General features: G+C 39.2%; 1 protein-coding gene across 1 annotated transcript in view; it reads right to left on the minus strand.

The window, feature by feature from the left end:
* The window catches only part of LOC134221953 (uncharacterized), a 396,732-nt gene that overhangs the window by 69,766 nt on the left and 307,213 nt on the right, over positions 1 to 19,753 (minus strand). Inside the window, exon 2 of the mRNA XM_062701135.1 lies at positions 1,701 to 1,750. Within this exon, the coding sequence (XP_062557119.1) occupies positions 1,701 to 1,750 (50 nt within the window). The remainder of the gene's footprint in view (positions 1 to 1,700; positions 1,751 to 19,753) is intronic.

The raw sequence follows: 19,753 nt of genomic DNA on the forward strand, positions 1-19,753 counted from the left end.
AGTTGTATATTTGAAACTGGTTGATAGACTTTTGACGACGTTGATAGACGCGTGAAGACTCTAAGGCATTACATAAGACAAAAGATGTAAATCTTGGCAGCGGACGAAAAGTATGTAAGTTCCCTTCTCCAAAATGGCCAACATTATTCAAATAGGTTAAAAATGGTAAAAGTTATGAAATTGTCAATATCTGGGTACACGGGTACCCTATCTGCCATTCACGTCTGTTTTTTGTTGGCCGCATAAGGGGTAAAATTTGTTTTACAATGTGTTTAAATGTTTTTGCCTATCTTCCACGTGACATAAAATTGATGCCAAGGCTAAAATTCATGTTTTGTTTTAAGCCAGTTTTGATAATTAATAAAATTTCTTCCAAAATTGAGTGAAGCGAGATGAGCGTGCGGCCGATTATTATGAATGAATTTTACTACTAGAGGATATAAACAATCAGCATCTGGCACCAATACATCACTAGTTTTCTACTTCCATATCTAGTTGCTGAAGGGAGCAAAATCATTGCTGATAATAGAAATTGCTATGCCAATAGAAGAGACGTTGACCTGTTACTTTATATTAAATTTACTAAGTTTGAGGTAAAAGATATTATATTAAGTGAACACCAATCATCAAAGGAAGAGCATACGAATGTATACCAGTTGAACTATACCTGTGTTTTAGTGTAATTATTCATTCATTTTATCATTCAATATGGCGAATGTCTTAGACTGCCAAGAATAGGTATTTTCCCTACCTCTAAGCGGGAAATTTTCAAAGAAAGGGATGTTGTGTATGAATTCCTCTTATAAGTAATTCTGCGATCAATTCTTCCATTCTTACTTATCACTAGGAATTCATCTTGGATTTTCTTTAGGATTTTTTCAAGATTCCTGCCCAGTCAACACGAAATCGTATATGATGCAACATAAGATGCTAATGGGAAGGACATATATTGTATTGGGAAGTACGTATATCGCCTCAACTTTTGCATCTTGTGTGACATTATATACGATCTTGGGTTGACTTGATGATGAAATCCACTGAAAGTTTTAGCAAGAATTCCTCCAGAAAAGCTTTCTCGAATACATTTTCGTCTTAGAAACCTTCAATAAATTATTTTGGTAGTTTTCCTTCAGATATACCTCCAGGAATCCCTCCAGGAATTTGTTCAGAAAAACCTCCAGGAATCCCTCCAGGAATTTGTTCAAAAATTCCTCCAGGGTTTCCTTTGGGATTTTGAGAATTGCTTCATTAATTCCTCTGAAAAAAATCTCGAAGTTTTGCAAAATATTCATTTCTAAATTATTTTCAGATTATGTCGTTGTCATCCCCAATAAAGCAAAGTGATAAAATCCATAAATTTTTTTAGTTAAATTTTCCATGTTTTGTACGTATTTAGTTTTCAAACATTGTAAATGTTGTCCAAGCTGGCTGGTTCACAGCCGACATTGGCTATTTTACTTTGTATACCTTTTGGTAAAATATTCAAAGTGGCTGACGATTTTTATTTAAAAGTCGTATTATTCAAATCAAGTTTATTCAACATAGATTTACCAAACTTTACTAACATTATTTTCAACAGCTACATCTTAAAATTGAGACAGTCATTGCCGTACCCCATTAAAACCGGAGAAGTCATCCAACAGCGATATTGTCAAATTCAAAATGTTATCAAATTGTCAGACGCTTTTTCATGTACGTACCTTACTACCACTGTGTCTCGTTTCCACTGAGCTTGTCTTCGAGCCATCATCTATAATGAAAAGAAGGTAAACACTTGGTAAGTAATTTTCACGGTTTCAATAAAATGCGGTTGGAAATGTCCCCCAAAAGTTTCCCTGATTGCGAGACGAGAACAAAACCTCCCCACTGATGCCGTGGTGTATAGACCACTTCGCAATGATTACAAAAGTGACTGCTTTCCCCGGTGTATGGGTGGGTGTGCACGCTGCACACTTTATTCTTCGTCGTCTGCCATCCGGTGAACCAGAAACACGCGAAGCAGTAAAATCTTGGAATTTAGTCAGCGACCGCAGCGACAACACATTCACTCGAGTGCGAAACTCGAGTTTTTCACCGCCCGCCACCCTCTTTTTCATGCTCCCTAACAGCATCCGACAATCGCGAACGCGGAGAACTGCGGGAAGCAACCGCAGCAGTTTCTGTTATTGTTGTTATTGTTATTGGAAGAAAGATGCGCGTTTTCGCTGTCCCTGTCAACACTTGACAACTAACGAGACACGTCAAGATTTTAGACACGTCAAGGACAGGGGATGTCTTCTTGACAATACCGCTGCCGTCGACGGGCCCCGTGTCAAGCTCGCTGATTGTTTCGTCAACACAGGTGTTTCTGAAGAGGTTCCTCGCAAGCTGATGCTTCGTCAAGATGCAGGAGATTTTTTTTTCTTTTTATTGAAGCATTCGTGTGCTCTTTGATGCAACTGGATTACCAACTAATTTTATTAACGTGAGCCTGTGCGTGGAGTCCGAGTCATTATTTTTGTGTGAGGCTTTTTAAACAAAAAAAATGTCAAATTGCTGTATAGTCGACTATTCGAAACACTAGAAACGCTCTTAATGCTGTGGTTGTGAGATAAAGTGGTGGAATTAAATGGATTCATGACCGAAATTTTCATGAAATACTGATGAACAGATGAACTAAGGAAAATTTCATAATAATTAGAAGGTTCTTCAAGCTCACGAGAAAACTCTTCTTGTTCGTTTGACATTATTGTAACTGTCTTCGTTAGTATAGAAAACTGTATTTTAATCTCGACTAAATATAGAGACATTTTTTTTTCTTTTCGAGACTTTCAGCTCAAGACTGGTTTGTCTAGTAGACAAATTATAGATTTTTCAATAGGAAATCATTATATACACCCAGGTTTTTTTTACACGGTTTGGTTTTAGTCGTTTAAGACCTTCAACGTCAATGAAACAATGAATTAACCCCACGAAAAAATTCACAAAAAATCAAAGAAAATTCAGGTGGTATTTAAAAAGCTGTGAAAAATCGGGTTAACCGAGAAATTAAAGAATTCCAACCGTGTAAAAAAAACCTGGGTGTATCTATTTTTGGATAATACGACGTTTACCCTTTCCGAGTAAGAGTTTTTTTTTTTTAAATTTCTTCATGTTTTTTTCTCTATTAAACTTTGAGGTTTGTGTTCGATGCGAAAGCTCTACTCCTGCACAGAGCTCATTCTTCGTATCTTTGGTTATACAGCTTAAAAAGTTGTTTCATTTATCATCACGATGAATAATAACTTCATAAAGTGCGCCTTTTAATTCCAGAACTCTCATCCGTGGAACATATTAGTGCAAACTTCCCAAGCCCCCAATCCACGGGTAGCAGTTTCATCTACAACCTATTCATAAATCGCCAGAAGAAAATTTAATTCCCAGTAGAAAACTTTCTTTCCCTTGTCGTGTAACCATATCAGCATATTGAAGAAGCGCATAACTCAGCTCAGACGCATATGTTTCAACTATTTTACTCTCGGAAGCATCGTTTCTCCTTTCGAATGAATAGGATGAATGAGCACTTACTCATACGTATGATAATTTACATACAATATTATACAGGGAAACTGATTCCTCATTTTATCATAAGCAGACTCCAGCCAAGCCAAAATGCTGGTCAATAATTTCGCGTATTGATCATTATGTTGAAAGTGCGATTGTAATAATGCCGAATTTCCCTTTTTAAATAAATCATAATTTCTTAAAATTCTTGTGCAAAAAACATTGACAAAAAACATTGAACTAAAATATTGAACAAAATTGGCTCGTATAGGGTATGGAAATCATGAGCTCCCGCTGGTTCGGCCTCCGCGTTTCGGTGGGAAAAGACAAGCCCGGAAAGTAACTCGTTCCGTCTATGTTGGCGCATCACATTTAGCCGCTATCATCGTCGTCATTCAAAATGAGATCGACTCTTCTTGTGCTGTATAGCCGGCGCTGAATAAAATTTCCATTAATTTCGAAGGCATTATACTTCTTGTTCCGGAGGCAAGCGGAAGATACGTACAACCATTTTCTCGGTAACTCGGCTACAGTTGCGGGACTATGGGTTATGAAGCTGGGCGCTTGCTACTGATATGGAAATTGAATTTAAGTGCAAATAAACATTTGTGTTTGGATACTCAGTCTAAGTTCAAGTTCAAATATCTAATATTAACATTAACCTTTCTATGCGCTCACAAACAGGCAAAACAAGTTGAACATACATCACGCAGTTACTTTTCAGATCTCTGGCGTGCGTGAAATAGATGTGGGATGATGTAAACATTAAGCTTACAATCAATGATAGTCGAAGGGAAATGAGTATGATTTATCTCAAGGAATATTTATTTAGTCTCACGTCTGTTTGTCTGATTTTTTTGGTTCAGACTAAGGCCGAAATGGCCTTCATCTCGGACCATGATTGCACGTCACAAAACACGCAGTTTACGAAGGGTTCACAGAGATGGAGTTTGTCCTCGTCGGTCTTCCACCAGATCGATCCATATGTTCAGTGCTGTGAGGAGACCAAAGTGAAATAAATGTTGACAGATGTTCTTTAATCAATGTATTGGAGTTTTATAGTCGATTTGGCGTGTCAGGACAACCGCCTGATAGTTGTGGCAAGTTGCGTCGCAATGAAAATCATCTGGCCAAGAAATCCCTTAGATCAAAAATGCTGGTTGGCCGAAATGGTCGTTTGGAAAAAAAGAGCCATTTGGGGAAAATGATATTTGATCGAACGGGTCATCTTTCGAAAATTACGTTTGACCGAACATGTCATATTGTGGATATTGTAGTTTAGCTGAACGGATCATACGACCTTAATGTCGTTTGGCCGAAAATAATGAATGTGAAAAGTGTAAAGGGGTTAATAACAAATGAGAAGTGTGAGATGAGTAGTGAGAATCTCAATACCCATTTATCTCTTCTCACTTCTCACTATGAAAAGTGGTCGGGGTTCAGCCAAATCACACCAAGCGCCATTGAAAAATTACTGATTTTCCTGATCAAACTTTCGTTTAGCAGATTTAATTGATCGCAAATTGCATCGAATATCCCTCAACTCCATAACTGAGGATATCCTACTGCAAATGTATGCTTAAATTGATACGAAATTATTTCCTTTGTCCTTGTACGAACAAAATATCACAAGTCAGTCGAAAAGCCGCTTGGTGCGGTTTGGCTGAACCCCGACCAAGTGAGGAGTAAGAAATGATGAGTGAAAAGTAAGATGTCTCACTTCTCGCTTCTTATCTTTTTCTTCTTTCTCCTCAATTATCATTTATCACTTTACACTTTTCACATTCTCTATTGTTCGGCCAAACGACATATATATGTTATTGTATTATTGTAATATATATTGTCATATGATCTGTGCGGCTAAACGACATTTTCGTCTGAATGGCCCTTTTTGCCAAAGAAACATTTCAGCCAAACATTATTTACAGCGAAGCTATTTTGGCTAAATGGCCTTTTAGCCTGTTCGGAGTTCGCGATTAAACGTGTTTCGTATCGGATGCGGATTCGGGTTTTTAGTTTTATTTGTGCGGTCGGAAAATTATTCATTTAGTGCGGGAATGAATGTGTTTCGGATAAAAGCATTTTGTTTTGCTTTGTGCGGTTGAGTAAATTATTAAAAAGTAAAAGCCTCCAGTGGAATGTTTTCACTTGTCATAAGACGAGTTAATACAATCCCATTGAATTCCACCACTTAATTGTATCTTGACAGATACATTTTTCGACCTCAACAGTAAGGCTGTCTTCAGTGTCTCGTACTTGACTCGACTTGAAGAAAATGATCACAGCTTGCACTATTTATACTATGCGTAGGTATAATAATTTATCTAGGTACTTATCTAGTTACATTTTCTACGGTGCTTACTTCTACTCGCTTGTTGCGCTTAATGCTTAGGTTTAAACTTGAAGAGCCGAGAGCTACCATTTCCTCGATCTTTATTCAACAACCGCGTTTGTACCTGCCGGTAGATTTCCAAGCTCTCAGCAACATCAAGTTTCCACGGGGAAGAGATATTTCTTAAAATTTTAATGTTTGATTGAATAATTTTCCTGATATACATGTTCAGCTACCTTAGATATAAATTCTTAATTTAATCCTTTATAAGTTTCCTTCTTAGCTTTACTTACTTCTGCAATATGTTCTTTGAACCTTACATCTAGAGATCTTTTTGTTTGACCTACATATACTTTATCACACTGTGAACAATTAATTTGATAAACCCCGGCCTTATTTAACATTTCTACTCTATCCTTTGTGGAGCCCAACAGTGTCTTCAGTTGATTGCTTCTGCTGGAGAATACTAAATCGATGCCGAATTTCCTCAGTCGATGGCGTAGCTGGTGGGTGATGTGTCGATCATAGATACCCTCTTCAGCGGTTCATCGATCCGTGTCAGTGTTGTCAGTTCGTTTTTCCGTAGGTTCCTCTGCTTCTTGTTGATGATTGCTTGTATTGTTCTTTCCTTGTATCCGATAATCCTCGCTGTTTCCAAGATGTGTTGTAGCTCCTTCGTTTTTCCTTCTTCGCTCAGGAGAATCGTCTGCATCCTGTGGATCATGTGATGAAAAGCTGCCATTTTATGCTGATACGAATGATTTGATGTGCATGGGATGACTCTCATGGTGTTGGTGGGCTTCCTGTAGATTTCGAAGTCTAATGTTGCATTTGTTCCCTTGATAACCAGTAGATCCAAGAAAGGTAATTTACCTTCCTTTTCCTCCTCGTGGGTGAATTTGATGTATTTATGCACGTTGTTTATCGCTTTCAAAATCCTGGGTAGATCTTTTCGGTTGATAATGCTGAAAATGTCGTCCACGTATCTCCACCATTTCTCGGGTAGTACTCCTTGTTCCTTAAGGTTGTCCTCCAAATTCGCCATGAATAATTCGCACAAAAACGGTGACAGCGGATTTCCCATAGGTGCACCCTTCGTTTGTTTGTAGAAGCTTCCACGGAATGTAAAGTAGTTCGCATAATCTTGCAAGTTTGAGATACATCTTTACTTTTCCTCGCCATGCTGTATCCGTCCGTTGTTCTAGTAGCCAATCCTCCAAAAGGTTCAGAGAATCCTTCACTGGAACGCTTGGGAACAATGCTGCTACGTCGAATGATACCATGATGTCCTCTTCTCCGATGTTTCCTGATTCCAATATCCTCTTGGTGAACTCCTGGGTGTTTACAACTGATCTGCTGGGGAACGGCTTCTGGCATACTCTGGAACTCCTTGACTAACCACTTGGCCAAGTTTTGTGTAGGGGATCCCGGTGATGAAACTATTTCTCGTATCTCTGTACCTGGCTTATGTATCTTTGGCAGTCCTTTGATCCTTGGTAACACAGGGTTCGTCATTTTAACCCGGGCTTCCCCGCTGCCCGTCTTGCATTCCTGTATCGTTTTATCCGTAAGCCGGGTTAGTCCGGGTAGTGGGTCCACTCTCAAATGCCTGTATGGTCCTCCGTTGATTTTTGTCGTCATCTGTTCATCGTAGTCCTCTTTGTCCATTATCACTACTGCGTTTCCTTTGTCCGCCTTCATGTAGTAAACTGGCTTTTCCTTCAACTCCTTTAAAATCCTCTTCTCGTCTTTGTTCGATGTCCCATGATGTCCTGCTTTGATGGCGTCTGCTACGATGTTTCTCACACTGTTCTGGTTCCGTTGATCAACATTTCGTGAAATCGCTGTCTCAGTATCCACGATTATCTGCTCTAGGTCCGCGAAAGATCTACCCAGGATTTTGGAAGCGATAAACAACGTGCATAAATACATCAAATTCACCTACGAGGAGGAAAAGGAAGGTAAATTACCTTTCTTGGATCTACTGGTTATCAAGGGAACAAATGCAACATTAGACTTCGAAATCTACAGGAAGCCCATGGTGTTGGTGGAGAGTCATCTCATACACAACAAATCATTCATATCAGCACAAAATGGCAGCTTATTAAATCACATGATCCACAGGATGCAGACGATCCTCATGAGTGAAAAAGGAAAAACGAAGGAGCTACAACACATCATGGAAACTGCAAAGATCAACGGATTCAAGGAGAGAACAATACAAGCAATCATCAACAAGAAGAACTGCTAAACGAACTGACAACACTGACACCGATCGATGAACCGCTGAAGAGGGTATCGGTCCCCTATGATCAATACATCACCCACCAGCTACGCCATCGACTGAGGAAATTCGGCATCGATTTAGTATTCTCCAGCAGAAGCAATCAACTGAAGACACTGTTGGGCTCCACAAAGGATAGAGTAGAAATGTTAAATAAGGCCGGGGTTTATCAAATTAATTGTTCACGCAGTGTGATAAAGTATATGTAGGTCAAACAAAAAGATCTCTAGATGTAAGGTTCAAAGAACATATTGCAGAAGTAAGTGAAGCTAAGAGGGAAACTGATAAGGGATTAAATTATGAGTTTAGGTCTAAGGTAGCTGAACATGTATATCAGGAAAATCATTCAATTACGACATCAAACATTAAAATTTTAAGAAATGTCTCTTCTCCGTGGAAACTTAATGTTGCTGAGAGCTTGGAAATCTACCGCCAGGTACAAACGTGGTTGTTAAGATCGAGGTGTAGCTCCTGGCTCTTCAAGTTTAAACCTAAGCATTAAGCGCAACAAGCGAGTAGAAGTAAGCACCGTAGTAAATGTACCTAGATAAGTACCTAGATAAATTATTATACCTACGCATAGTATAAATAGTGTAAGCTGTGATCATTTTCTTCAAGTCGAGTCAAGTACGAGACACTGAAGACGGCCTTACTGTTGAGGTCGAAATACGTATCTGTCAAGATACAATTAAGTGGTGGAATTCAATGGGATTGTATTAACTCGTCTTATGACAAGTCGCTTTTTATTGACGCAGAACGATCACGCGATCATCGTAATGCTTGGATATGCTGAATGATGTTGATAAATAGACAAATTATTGCGTGTTCAAATTAATGTTTTAAAAACTCTGCAGTTACATCACTTTTCAGTATGAATATAGACCCAACAAGACCTATCCATTAACAAATATTTCTTCCTGTGACGCAGAGGTAAATACGGTCTTTAAATGGCAAAAATCACCTGCAAATGTTCCTTCGTTTTTTCTAACTGATTGTAAGCAAGTGGTCGGCGCCGTTATTGATCTTTGTATTCATTGAGTTACTGAAACTTACTCAGTGAAAATTCTCTTAGTCAGCCGTTAAGTTGATTCATTGTGCAATTTCTCTTATTCTGGTCAATCACGGAGTAGAATCATAGATATGTACAGTCAGTCAAAGCTAGGCTAAGCAAAGCAAATGTTCAGCTAATCGACAAATTCGGCCATATGACCCGTTCGGCCAAACGACATTTGTGGACAAATGACTTTCAGTCAAATGGTATATTGGGCCAAACAACTTTCGGACTAGTGGCTTTAGGCCAAGTGGCCTTCGGCTGAATGACTTTCGGCCAAACGGACCACTGGTGAAATGGTTCTCGACAACGATCCGCCGAGCCCAAGTGCACAGCGAGCAAGCTGGATCGATCAGTTGAAGTACGATTTGGGGACCCCTCCGTAGACTGCATGGATGGCGACGTGCAGCCGTACACCGAACTGCACGTGGACGACTTTTATGAACTGCAAAGGCCACAAGACATGTAAAAAAACCCAGAATAAACCACCTAGCGGTGATGGTGCCTTTCTCGTGTATTATATTTAAAACAAGAAAATCACATAAGACAAGTCAAAATGCACTTTAGGGAGATAGATTAAGTTTTTTTTTATCAATTCACATTCATTTGCGTTCATTTGAATGTATTGCAGCAGTTTTTGGAAACACATTTTTTTCGATTTTGATTTTTTTTCCAAGGGACCCTTCAATACAGACATCACTTCAATTCGTCGAGCTGAGTCGATTAGTATATAACACTATGGGTCTCCGAGCTTTCTATTAAATTTATATAATATATATTCGGTTTTATAGTGATCCTATATTATCATAAAGAGTCTCGGCTCCGTTAAGTGTTATACACGCCTGAGCCTGTCAAATAAATGCAATAGATAAAAAAAATAGTGATCCTATAGCCTTTACGTATACTTATTGTACGCGAAAGGCAAAAAAGGCTCAATGAAAGCCAATTCATTCAGCGCGCAGCTCAGGGTATTAATAATTAATTCTCGCGTGATTTTTGAAAACGTCATAAGTCCAAAAAAGAGGCTCTCTTTGTTTACTTTCTCTTTCAATTATTATGAAACCATACTAACCTTTACTTCGGATTTTTTCAACAAGATCTGAAGAAAATAGCTGAGCTGCCATAATCTGGTAAAGTGACGTATACGCCATTTTCCAAAAATGGTGTTAACGAGGAGTACTCATCGTACTATAATACATGATATAATACTAAATTACAATTACAACAATACTTAGTTAACACTGAATTGTACAGCTTGTTCGAAAATCTACTAGACGCCTCACCAAACTCAAACATGTTCTCCACCTGCCTAAACATTCGGAGGCACGCTATAACCGGATCGTGATATCCAAATGACGTTCTGTGGAATCTAGGTTGTAGCAGACTCGTGGTACGCGACAGCCTCGGAGGTGTACGGAAATCCAAAAGTGACAGTGGATGCGGTGAGTCAGTTTCTCTAGTTAGAAGCTTCCCAACAAATAACGCTTGCTGGATCTCCCTTCGTTGTAACGTGTCCTGTCCTAGAAGTCTACACCGTTCAGGATACGGAGGAAGATTTGAAGAATCTCGCCAGGGCAAGTTTCGCTGGGCTAGTCGAATAAATCGTTTCTGTATGTTTCTGTATTTCGAATAATTTAGAAGCAGCTGAAAGGTTAGTTATCCCTCGACAATTCCTAACGTTACGACGGTTTGTATACCAGCAGATGTACGACATATCCGATTGATTCACTTCTATTCAGAACGTCGAACACTGGCTTCTTCACTGCTGCTCGTATGAAGGGCAGTTCAAATTTCAAAAATGTTTGAAAATTCCAACTCCCATATGTCTATTAGCATCATTTTGATAATATAGGAGTCCTGGCAAAATTTCAGGCAATTCGGTGGCAATTTAGGGGTGGCGCGAAGTCAATTTATGTTTATATGGAAATTTGTATGGGAAAAACTTAAAATTTATTAAAGTCTCCCTGCAATTGTCAAATTGTGATGAATTCAAATAAACATCCCTAACCTCCCTTTTTGGAATCTATATAAAGGAGACCTCCGGATGACACATTAGTTATGAGTGGATTGACCGGTTCTATTGACAGTGTGAATATGAGATAAATGGCTAAAATGGTGTAATTAGCCTCAACGTAGCAGTGGAAATATAAATCAAAATTAATGAGTTATCCAATGGTTGAGCTCAAATAGACTCCAAAATGGAGGTTGGGATGTTTATTTGAATTCATCACGATTTAAGAATTTTAGGGGATTTGAATATATTTTAAGTTTGTTCCATACAAATTTACATATAAACATAAATTGACTTCTGCGCCACCCCTAAATGGCCACCGAATTGCCTAAAATTTAGCAGGGACTCCTAAATCATCAAAATAAAGCTGATAGACATATGGGAGTTGAAATTTTCAAACATTTTTGAAATGTGAACTGCCCTAGAACACTCCCCTCGTGCCCCAGGAATCACGGTCGTTATTCGCTCACGAATCCAGCACTGGTCTTTCGCCGTTCCGCCAATACTCTGCCACTCCAATGACCAGCACTTCTTCAAATCACTTTGATCTGCTTGTTATTACTGGCAGGTACTATTTGACCCATCTTGCGCAGAACCGATTGGCTATATGGACTGAGCAAGTCTCTAGCTGCCCCAGAGTAACAATCTGTGAGAAGTTAGACACTGGTTAGGGTCTGTTAGTTATGTTACGGCTCGAATACATAACCATTTTTATGCTTTTATGCTGATTTCTTTTTTTCTTCAAATTTTGACAGTTCTTTTCATTTCACTTCGCCGACCGGCTTCGGTCGGTGCACAGATACTAAAGAAAAGAAAGGAAAAAAGTAAAATTCATTTCACGTGTTTGTTTCTCGTGGTTTCCCAGCGCTTCTTCGACCGACAGTAATTGACTTTAAAATAAAACTTACAAGGATAAATGAAGCTCAGCAATGCAGCTATCATCACTAAGTGGTAAGATTGGATCCAAATAGTCAGGAAAGGGGAACTAACTTCTGGAAGTGTTTTGTTTTAGGTATTTGGCAAGGCTTCCTGTAGGAAGCTTCTGGAGAAATATCCAAAATAACTTCTGGAAAAATCTCCGAATGAGCTCCTGTAGGAATCATCGGAGGAACTCCTGAAGGAATCTCCGAAGGAACTTCTGGATTAATCTCCGAAGAAATTCCTGCAGAAATCTTTAAAGGAATAACAGGTGCAAACTCCAAAGTAACTCCTGGAGGAACCTTCGAAGGAACCTGCGGAAGAATCTCCGAAAAATCGCTTGTGGAAGCTCCGAAGAAACTTTTGCAGGAATCTCTCAAGGAGACCGTAGGGGAATCCAGTGGGAGTCCCCGAAGGAATTTCTGGTTGCATCTCCGCGAGAATCCTTGGAGGAATCTCTAAGGCAACTCCTGATGGATTTCCTGGAGGAATCTCAGAAGGATCTCATGGAAAAATCTTCCAGGAATTCCTGGAGGAATCTCCAAAGGAACTGTTAGAGGGATCTCTCAGGAATTTCAAGAGAAATCTTAATTCTTGGAGAAATCTTATAGGATTTTCTTCCACTGAAGGATTTTCTGGAGGAATCTCAGAAGAATTTCCTGGAGGAAAAATCTTCCAGGAATTCCTGGAGGAATCCCCGAAGGAACTTCTGCGGGAATCTTTGAAAAAATTCCTGGGGGAATCTCCGAAGGAACTCATACGAATCTCTGACGGAACTTCTGGAGGAATCTCCGGAAAATGTAATTTATGTAAAAAAAACTTTGGCAGTTTGGTTATGTATTTTCACGATTTTCACAAGTACATAATCATTCTGCCATGAATGACAGCTGGATGTAAATAAATCAGCATAAAAGCCCTTTTCAAACAACCCTAACAATACCCTAACTGCCCACTGCAGAAACATAACTAACTTCACTCTAAAGTTAGACTAACATGTTACATCAAATCATGCAACAAACATAAACATACCTAACAAAAGTGTTGCAGATCTGTCTAATTTTAGTCTCATTTTACCCTAAAGTTAGTGAGAATATTAGAGTAACTTTTTAACAGGTTACACTCATATTAGGGTCAAGTTAGAGTAACCTTCCTTGCTGGGTGCTTCGTAGTATCGCCAGGCGGGTACCGTGGGGCATCGAAATCCGTACACTTAAGCACCTTATGTATATGAAAAAGTCATTAGAAAATAGGAATCGAATGTAAATAAATAGTTTGTCATTGACACAGAAGCATGAAGGTTTCTACTTTTGAAGTGTTTAACACTTACTCATTAAAAACTACGAAAAATATGATAAAATAATAAAGAAAATCAACTACTCCTGACTCGAAATCCGTCCACTGTAGACGAATTTCGAATCAAAGGATCATAATCCATAAAGCTATTTGTTACCTAAATATTTAAATTGAAACAGTCTGATTGACTAAACTACCACTGTAAATATTTCGATACGCACCTTGAGAAACGATCCATTCGAATCTGTGTCAAAAGGTCGAAGGTCAAAAGGTCGAAGGTCAAAAGGTCGAAGGTCAAAAGGTCGAAGGACAAAAGGTCGAAAGGACAAAAGGTCGAAGGGTCAAAAGGTCGAAGGGTCAAAAGGTCGAATGGACAAAATGTCGAAGGGTCAAAAGGTCGAATTTGTATCATAACGTCGAAGGTCAAACGGTCGAAGGACAAAAGGTCGAAAGGACAAAAAGACAAGGATTGAGTAGTGAAAAGAGAGACGTAAGAAAAGAGTAATGAGCATAGGTGAATGAAAAGAGAAAAGTGAGAAGTGAGAATTGATAAGTGAGAAATGAGAAGTGAGAAGTGATTAGTGAGAAAAGAAAAGTGAATAGTGAATAGTGAGTAGTGAGAAGTGAGAAGTGAATAGTGAGAAATGAGAAGTGCATAGTGAGAAGTGAACAGTAAAAAGGAAGAAATGAGAAGAAAAAAGTGACAAGTGAGAAATGTGATATAAGGAGTGATAAAAATGAGAAGTGAAAAAGTAGAAAGAAGGAGGGAGGAAAAATATATGGTAAGACAGGAAAAGAAGAATGAAGAAAAAAACAAAAAAGAAAGCAAGAAGAAGGAAGAAGAAAGAAAAAGGAAAAAAGAAGGACAAAGGAAGAAAGAAGAAAAAGAGAAGACAGAAGTATGCAAAAAAAGAAAGAAGCAAGTAACAGGGAATGGAAAAAAAGAAAAGAAATAAGGAACAAAGAAGAAAGAAATAAGAAAGAAAGAAGGAAGAAAAAAGGAAAAAAAAACATAAAAGAATAAATGAATGAAGAAGGGAAAAAGAAGAAAGAAATAAAAAACAAGCAGAAAGAAAGAAACAAGAAGAAAGAAAGACACACTTAAAATAAATCGTTGACTGGTAAAATTTTACTGAAATCTCAACAGCAGAACTGTTCGGTAAATAATTGAACTGATTTTCGGTGATTTTGACAGTTGAGCAATGGAAAAATTACAAAATCTGTAAAATATATACCGAACAGTTCTGCTGTTGAGATTTCGGTAAAATTTACCGAATACGGTGAAATGAGGTAAGTGTGAAGAGAGAAAGAATATAGAAATAGAGAAGAAAGAAGGGAGAAAAGTGGAAAAAATAAGGAAAAAAGAAGTAAGAAGGAAAACGGAGGAAGAAAGAATGAAGAAAGGCAGAAGGAGAAAAAAGAATGAAGAAAAGTTAGAAGGAAAGTAGAAGAAGGAAGGAAAAGGAAGGAAGAAGCAAGGAAGACACAAGGAAACAAAAAGAAGGTAGACAGAAGAAGCAAGTATCAGCAAAGAAGAAAAATGGGGGAAATAAAAAACAAATAAGTGAGAAATAAGGAAGTGAAAAGGAGGAAAAAAGGAAAAAAGAAGAAAAAAGGGAGAAAGAAGGAAGAAAAAAGGAAAAATAGGAAGAATGAAGAAAGAAGGGAGAAATACGGAAGAAAGAAAAGAGGCAAACAGAGTGAAGAAAGAGAGAAGAAAGAAGGAAGAAAAACTGTTTCCTGAAAAACTGAAAAAAGAAAGAAAGGAGGGAGGAAGGAGGAAGAAAGAGAGAAGAAAGTAGTTAGAAATAAGGAAGATGAAATATGGAAGGAAAAAAGAAGTAAGAAAGAAGAAATAAGAGAGAAGAATGGAAGAAAAGAAGCATATGAAGCAAGAAGACAAAATAATAAAGAAGGAAGAAAAAAGAAGGGTATTTCTTCATTTCGACCTTTTGTCCTTCGACCTTTTGACGCAGTTTTTTTTGTTTCGACCTTTTGTCCCTTCGACCTTTGACCCTTCGACCTTTTGTCCTTTCGAACTTCGACCTTTTGACCTTCGACCTTTGTCCTTCGACCTTCTGACCTTCGACCTTTGTCCTTCGACCTTTGACCTTCGACCTTTGTCCTACAACCATCCATTCGATTTGTATTCCGCTTATCTTGTGTAATGATTCTCAATAAGCAATTAAAACACTGTTACTTTTGGTGCAATTATGCTCTACCTGAAAACAAAATGGTGGCAAAACTTCGCGTTCGGTGGATGGCTATTCGTTTTTGATTTTGTTGTTTTAATTTCAAAGCCTGCTTTCCATTTCTATGCCCCAAAGCTAAAAGCTCATGGGTTGTATCCTCCGAATCAGTTGACTATCATAACAGCTACCGAAAAACGTCTCTCACGGTATGCTATCTATCGTGAGTGTATGCAGACATGATTCTCCTTTGGGTTCAAACCATGCTCTGCCCGTAACAGCTTCGTATTGTGCTTCGATGAGGCCGACGATTTTATCCGGAACTCCTTTACGTCTAAGGATGCCCCACAGATTTTCGAGGTTCCGACGGTCGAATGCTTTTTCGTAGTCAATGAATGCCAGGTAGAGGGACTTTTGGAATTCGTTGACTTGCTCCAGAATGATTCGGAACGTAACAATATGGTCCACACATGATATTCCTGGGCGGAATCCTGCTGCTGCCGTCGGAGAGTCGAATCTATTTTCTCCTGTATCCGATATATAACCGTTCACGTTCACCGAGTTTATTTAATCGGCGGTTTTAGCGCCACTCTCAAAGAGAGACCACCGGTCGCGTTTTATTTGCCCGACTTTTTGAGACTGTTTAGCTCAGGAAAACCCTAGAACGGTTATCAAGCGAAATTGGCAAAATCTCTCAAGCGCAAGCTAAATCTCCTCCCATTCATTCACCGCAAGACCTTAGGGACCGCAAAAGTTTCCATACAACCAAGAAATAACGTGTTTGGCTCCCGAAATTAGTGAGTCGTTTATTTAAGAAACTGACGTTAAACGTAATTAAGCTAAATCACTTTACTTCTAGAATGGTTTATGGTGCTGGACGTTTTCCAACAGAAATGTAAACATAAGAGCAAACATGGCCATGTAACTAAGCTCTAACACGTACCTGCGCAGGTTTTTTTTATGATCGATGAGGCCTGACGAACTTCGAAGAATCTGGCAGCTTCTGGCTCGAGAAAACCTCGTTGATGGTGGTGATGCGATGGCTGTCACCGGAATGTCCACGCTGCGATTTGGCGCGCAACGTACAGATGACTCGCGTGTGTTATGGCCGAAATAGAGATGCGGAGGCCGTGGCGGCTGGAACGGAAGCTTCCGTTTTGTTCCATGAGAGCAAAGGCGCAGTAAAAATGACGGTTACGTGCCCGGGCGATCCACACGTACGGATAGAGGCAAACGTACCCAAAGCGACCCGTACTTCACGTACCTTTCCATTCCACCGAGCGGGGACTGGTGCAACCTACATCTTTCGGTTTCGATCGGGTTCACTGCGTCCAATGGACGACACGCGCTCTCGGATGGCTCCGGTCCACAGAAATTGACGGAGAGGGACCTTACCTTCGGCAAAGGACGACCGATGGGAGATTCTTCGCTACGATGGTTTGAACGACTTCACACACTCCGTTTAACTACCTACTTGAGGCGGGCCTTCACAGTACACACGGGTCTCGAAGATCTTGAACGGAATTCGTGGCTTGCACCACCACGGAACCTTGGACGGTCGCCACAAGACGACGGAAATTTCCAGCCGTACGAAAAAAGCGCAGTGCGCTGCGTCCAACACGAATTTATTTTAGTATTAAGTAAAATCGTTCACATAATTGAGTATAATTACCTTTTTTCGTAGTAGTAGATTTAATAAAAAAATCAAGCAGAATTCGTGATACAACGGTCCACTAAACTAAGAAAGAAACACAAAACGTTTAACACCACTTATCATTTTTATAAACTCACTCACTAATGTTACCTTTAAATTGTACTTCAAATCACACAAGATATTCTCAAAACGTAAGTATCTCTAATCGCGTACTTCTGCTTTCCAGCCGATCTTCTAGCGAAATGATCGAGCGGATGAAATAGCTACGCCAAGAAACTGTGCCTCTTTTCAAATTTGAGCCCTATTCAAGTATTTTAAAAGACTACTCTGTAACTATTCTTCAGGAGAATGCATTATTTGAAAATCGCGCCAAATGATTTGCATGGCGCCGAGAAGCATGGCGAATTTAAACCGCTTATTTTAAATTTAGCGCCATGCTATAAAAGCAGAGCTTTTATAACATGTTCCATGTACGCGAGTTGAGCACAGAGATAGCTCGATTTTATCAACACTAGCTTTTATTTAAAGTTATTATTTTATTCTTATAATATTTTCAGTTTACGAATAATTAATTAACAACAACAAAAACGTAAAACGTTACAGATAATTGAATAAAAGAAGGAATTGTTATTTGTTCTGGTTTTATTCACAAATGGTTGTAGTCATTGCGAGAATTGACGATTGGCCAAAATGACGATTTTTCTCATACTTGTTTGAAAATTAGTATTTCGGCATATACGAGACGAGCAGCCTAGGGCTGAATATTTCGCTAATAAAGACAAAAAAAGAGTATTTTGGCAATAACTTTTCAGCTCAAACTCCGCGGAATTTCGTTTCGATTTACTTAGAACGAAATATTTCGAGATTCCCCACTTACTAAGTTAGAGAGCTTTTTTGTTAAATGGCTGTGGATCTACCCCTATGCTTTTTCATGTCTGATCTAAAAACAAAAATCTGAAAATAGTACGGCGAGAGCTTTTGTTTTGTTTCAAAATACCAGAAACCGGCGTATCGTAACCAAAAATCGACTATATTTAACGTATGATCGAGAAAACGATGTTAATTACAAGTGTCCAGCTTTTAGTGCAGAATGAAATCCATTCCACTTACAATCATACTTGCCAGCATACAACACGTAATCATCTACGGCGCCCCTCTCCATTCAAGCCATCCCGCTCCGGCACCTCCATCAGAACGATTCAATCAGCAAAGCATCATTCGAGGCCAAAATTCTCATCACGATTCCCAATTCGCTTGTGCCTTGCAATCTAAATTTGAATCAAACGACCCCGTTCGTCGTTCTGGTGTGCCATTTGGGCGCACGGGGCTGCTGGCCGCTTGTGGCATCGAAATCAACAACCTATCTCGGCACCTTCGTTTCGTATATTAGCTGGACCAACCCAACCCAAATGAAATGGCCATACCGAGCGAAAGAAAAAAAAATCGGTCCACCCAGTAGCCATAAGCCGGACAAAGTAATAGAGTCCGGCATTGGGTTGGCAAAATTGGTTGCAACATTATCGTTTTGTTTCGACTTGTCATGGGTTCGCCGGAAATTGATGTAGCCTGCAGAGGAGCAGGGTTGCGGCGGCGGCGTCGAGGAAGAAAGCGGAGACCTTTTTTTGCCCGCCGGGAGACCTTCATAACCGTTGTGTCGGTTAGATGGTCAGATGGCGATAGTTGTTCGAGGGTGTTAATTTTAACGAGAAAAGTTTGATGGGTCCCCCTTTTGTGAAAGCGGAAATGGCTTTTGGTGAACACTTGGCAATGCTACTGGATATGTTTTCAATTTGGGTGGCATTTGTAACGAATTATAGCGACGGTTTTTGGCGAAACGAATGGGATGGAAGGTTTCTAAGAAAGGGTATTCTCCATTTAAATTTTGAGAATGAGTCGAGTTTTCATAATTAATATCAATCTCCGAAGGATTGGAAAACTTCTTGACATTATCTAGCAGGAAGTTGTGAGACCCATTTCTCAAACAGGCATATTCTGTATATTTGATAGTAGCTTTAATGCAGCCGAAGATTTTGACATAAAAAGTGACTTTTTAACAGAAGTTTATCGATCGAAACACACATCTGTGTCGCTGGAAGAAGCTGTGGTTTACAGCAAAAAGTCAAATCTTCATCTTATTTCCAAAGCGATGATGCTGTGGAAATAAGATGAAGATATGACTGTCATACGCATTGAAAGTGGGTGTGAAACGTCTAAGCTATGAAATTGAAATTCTTCAAAAATTCTTCCATGTTTTCAACCTAAATATCTTTGAAATTCCACGAGATACTTCCTCGTAAAATTCTTCTTCTTTTTTCTAGATTTCCCAAAAATTTCTTCGATATTTTCACATGGATAATTTAATCTAATTCCCTCGGACGTTTCACTCCAAACGAATTTGAAGGTCAACCCCCATCGCCCGGATTTTGGATATGTGGTTAGAATGTGCAATGCATTGTGCATACCGTGGAATGTGAATGGATTCCTCAACAACTATACTGC

The sequence above is a fragment of the Armigeres subalbatus genome, chromosome 1, assembly GCF_024139115.2.
Source record: "Armigeres subalbatus isolate Guangzhou_Male chromosome 1, GZ_Asu_2, whole genome shotgun sequence".
NCBI classification, from domain to species: domain Eukaryota; kingdom Metazoa; phylum Arthropoda; class Insecta; order Diptera; family Culicidae; genus Armigeres; species Armigeres subalbatus.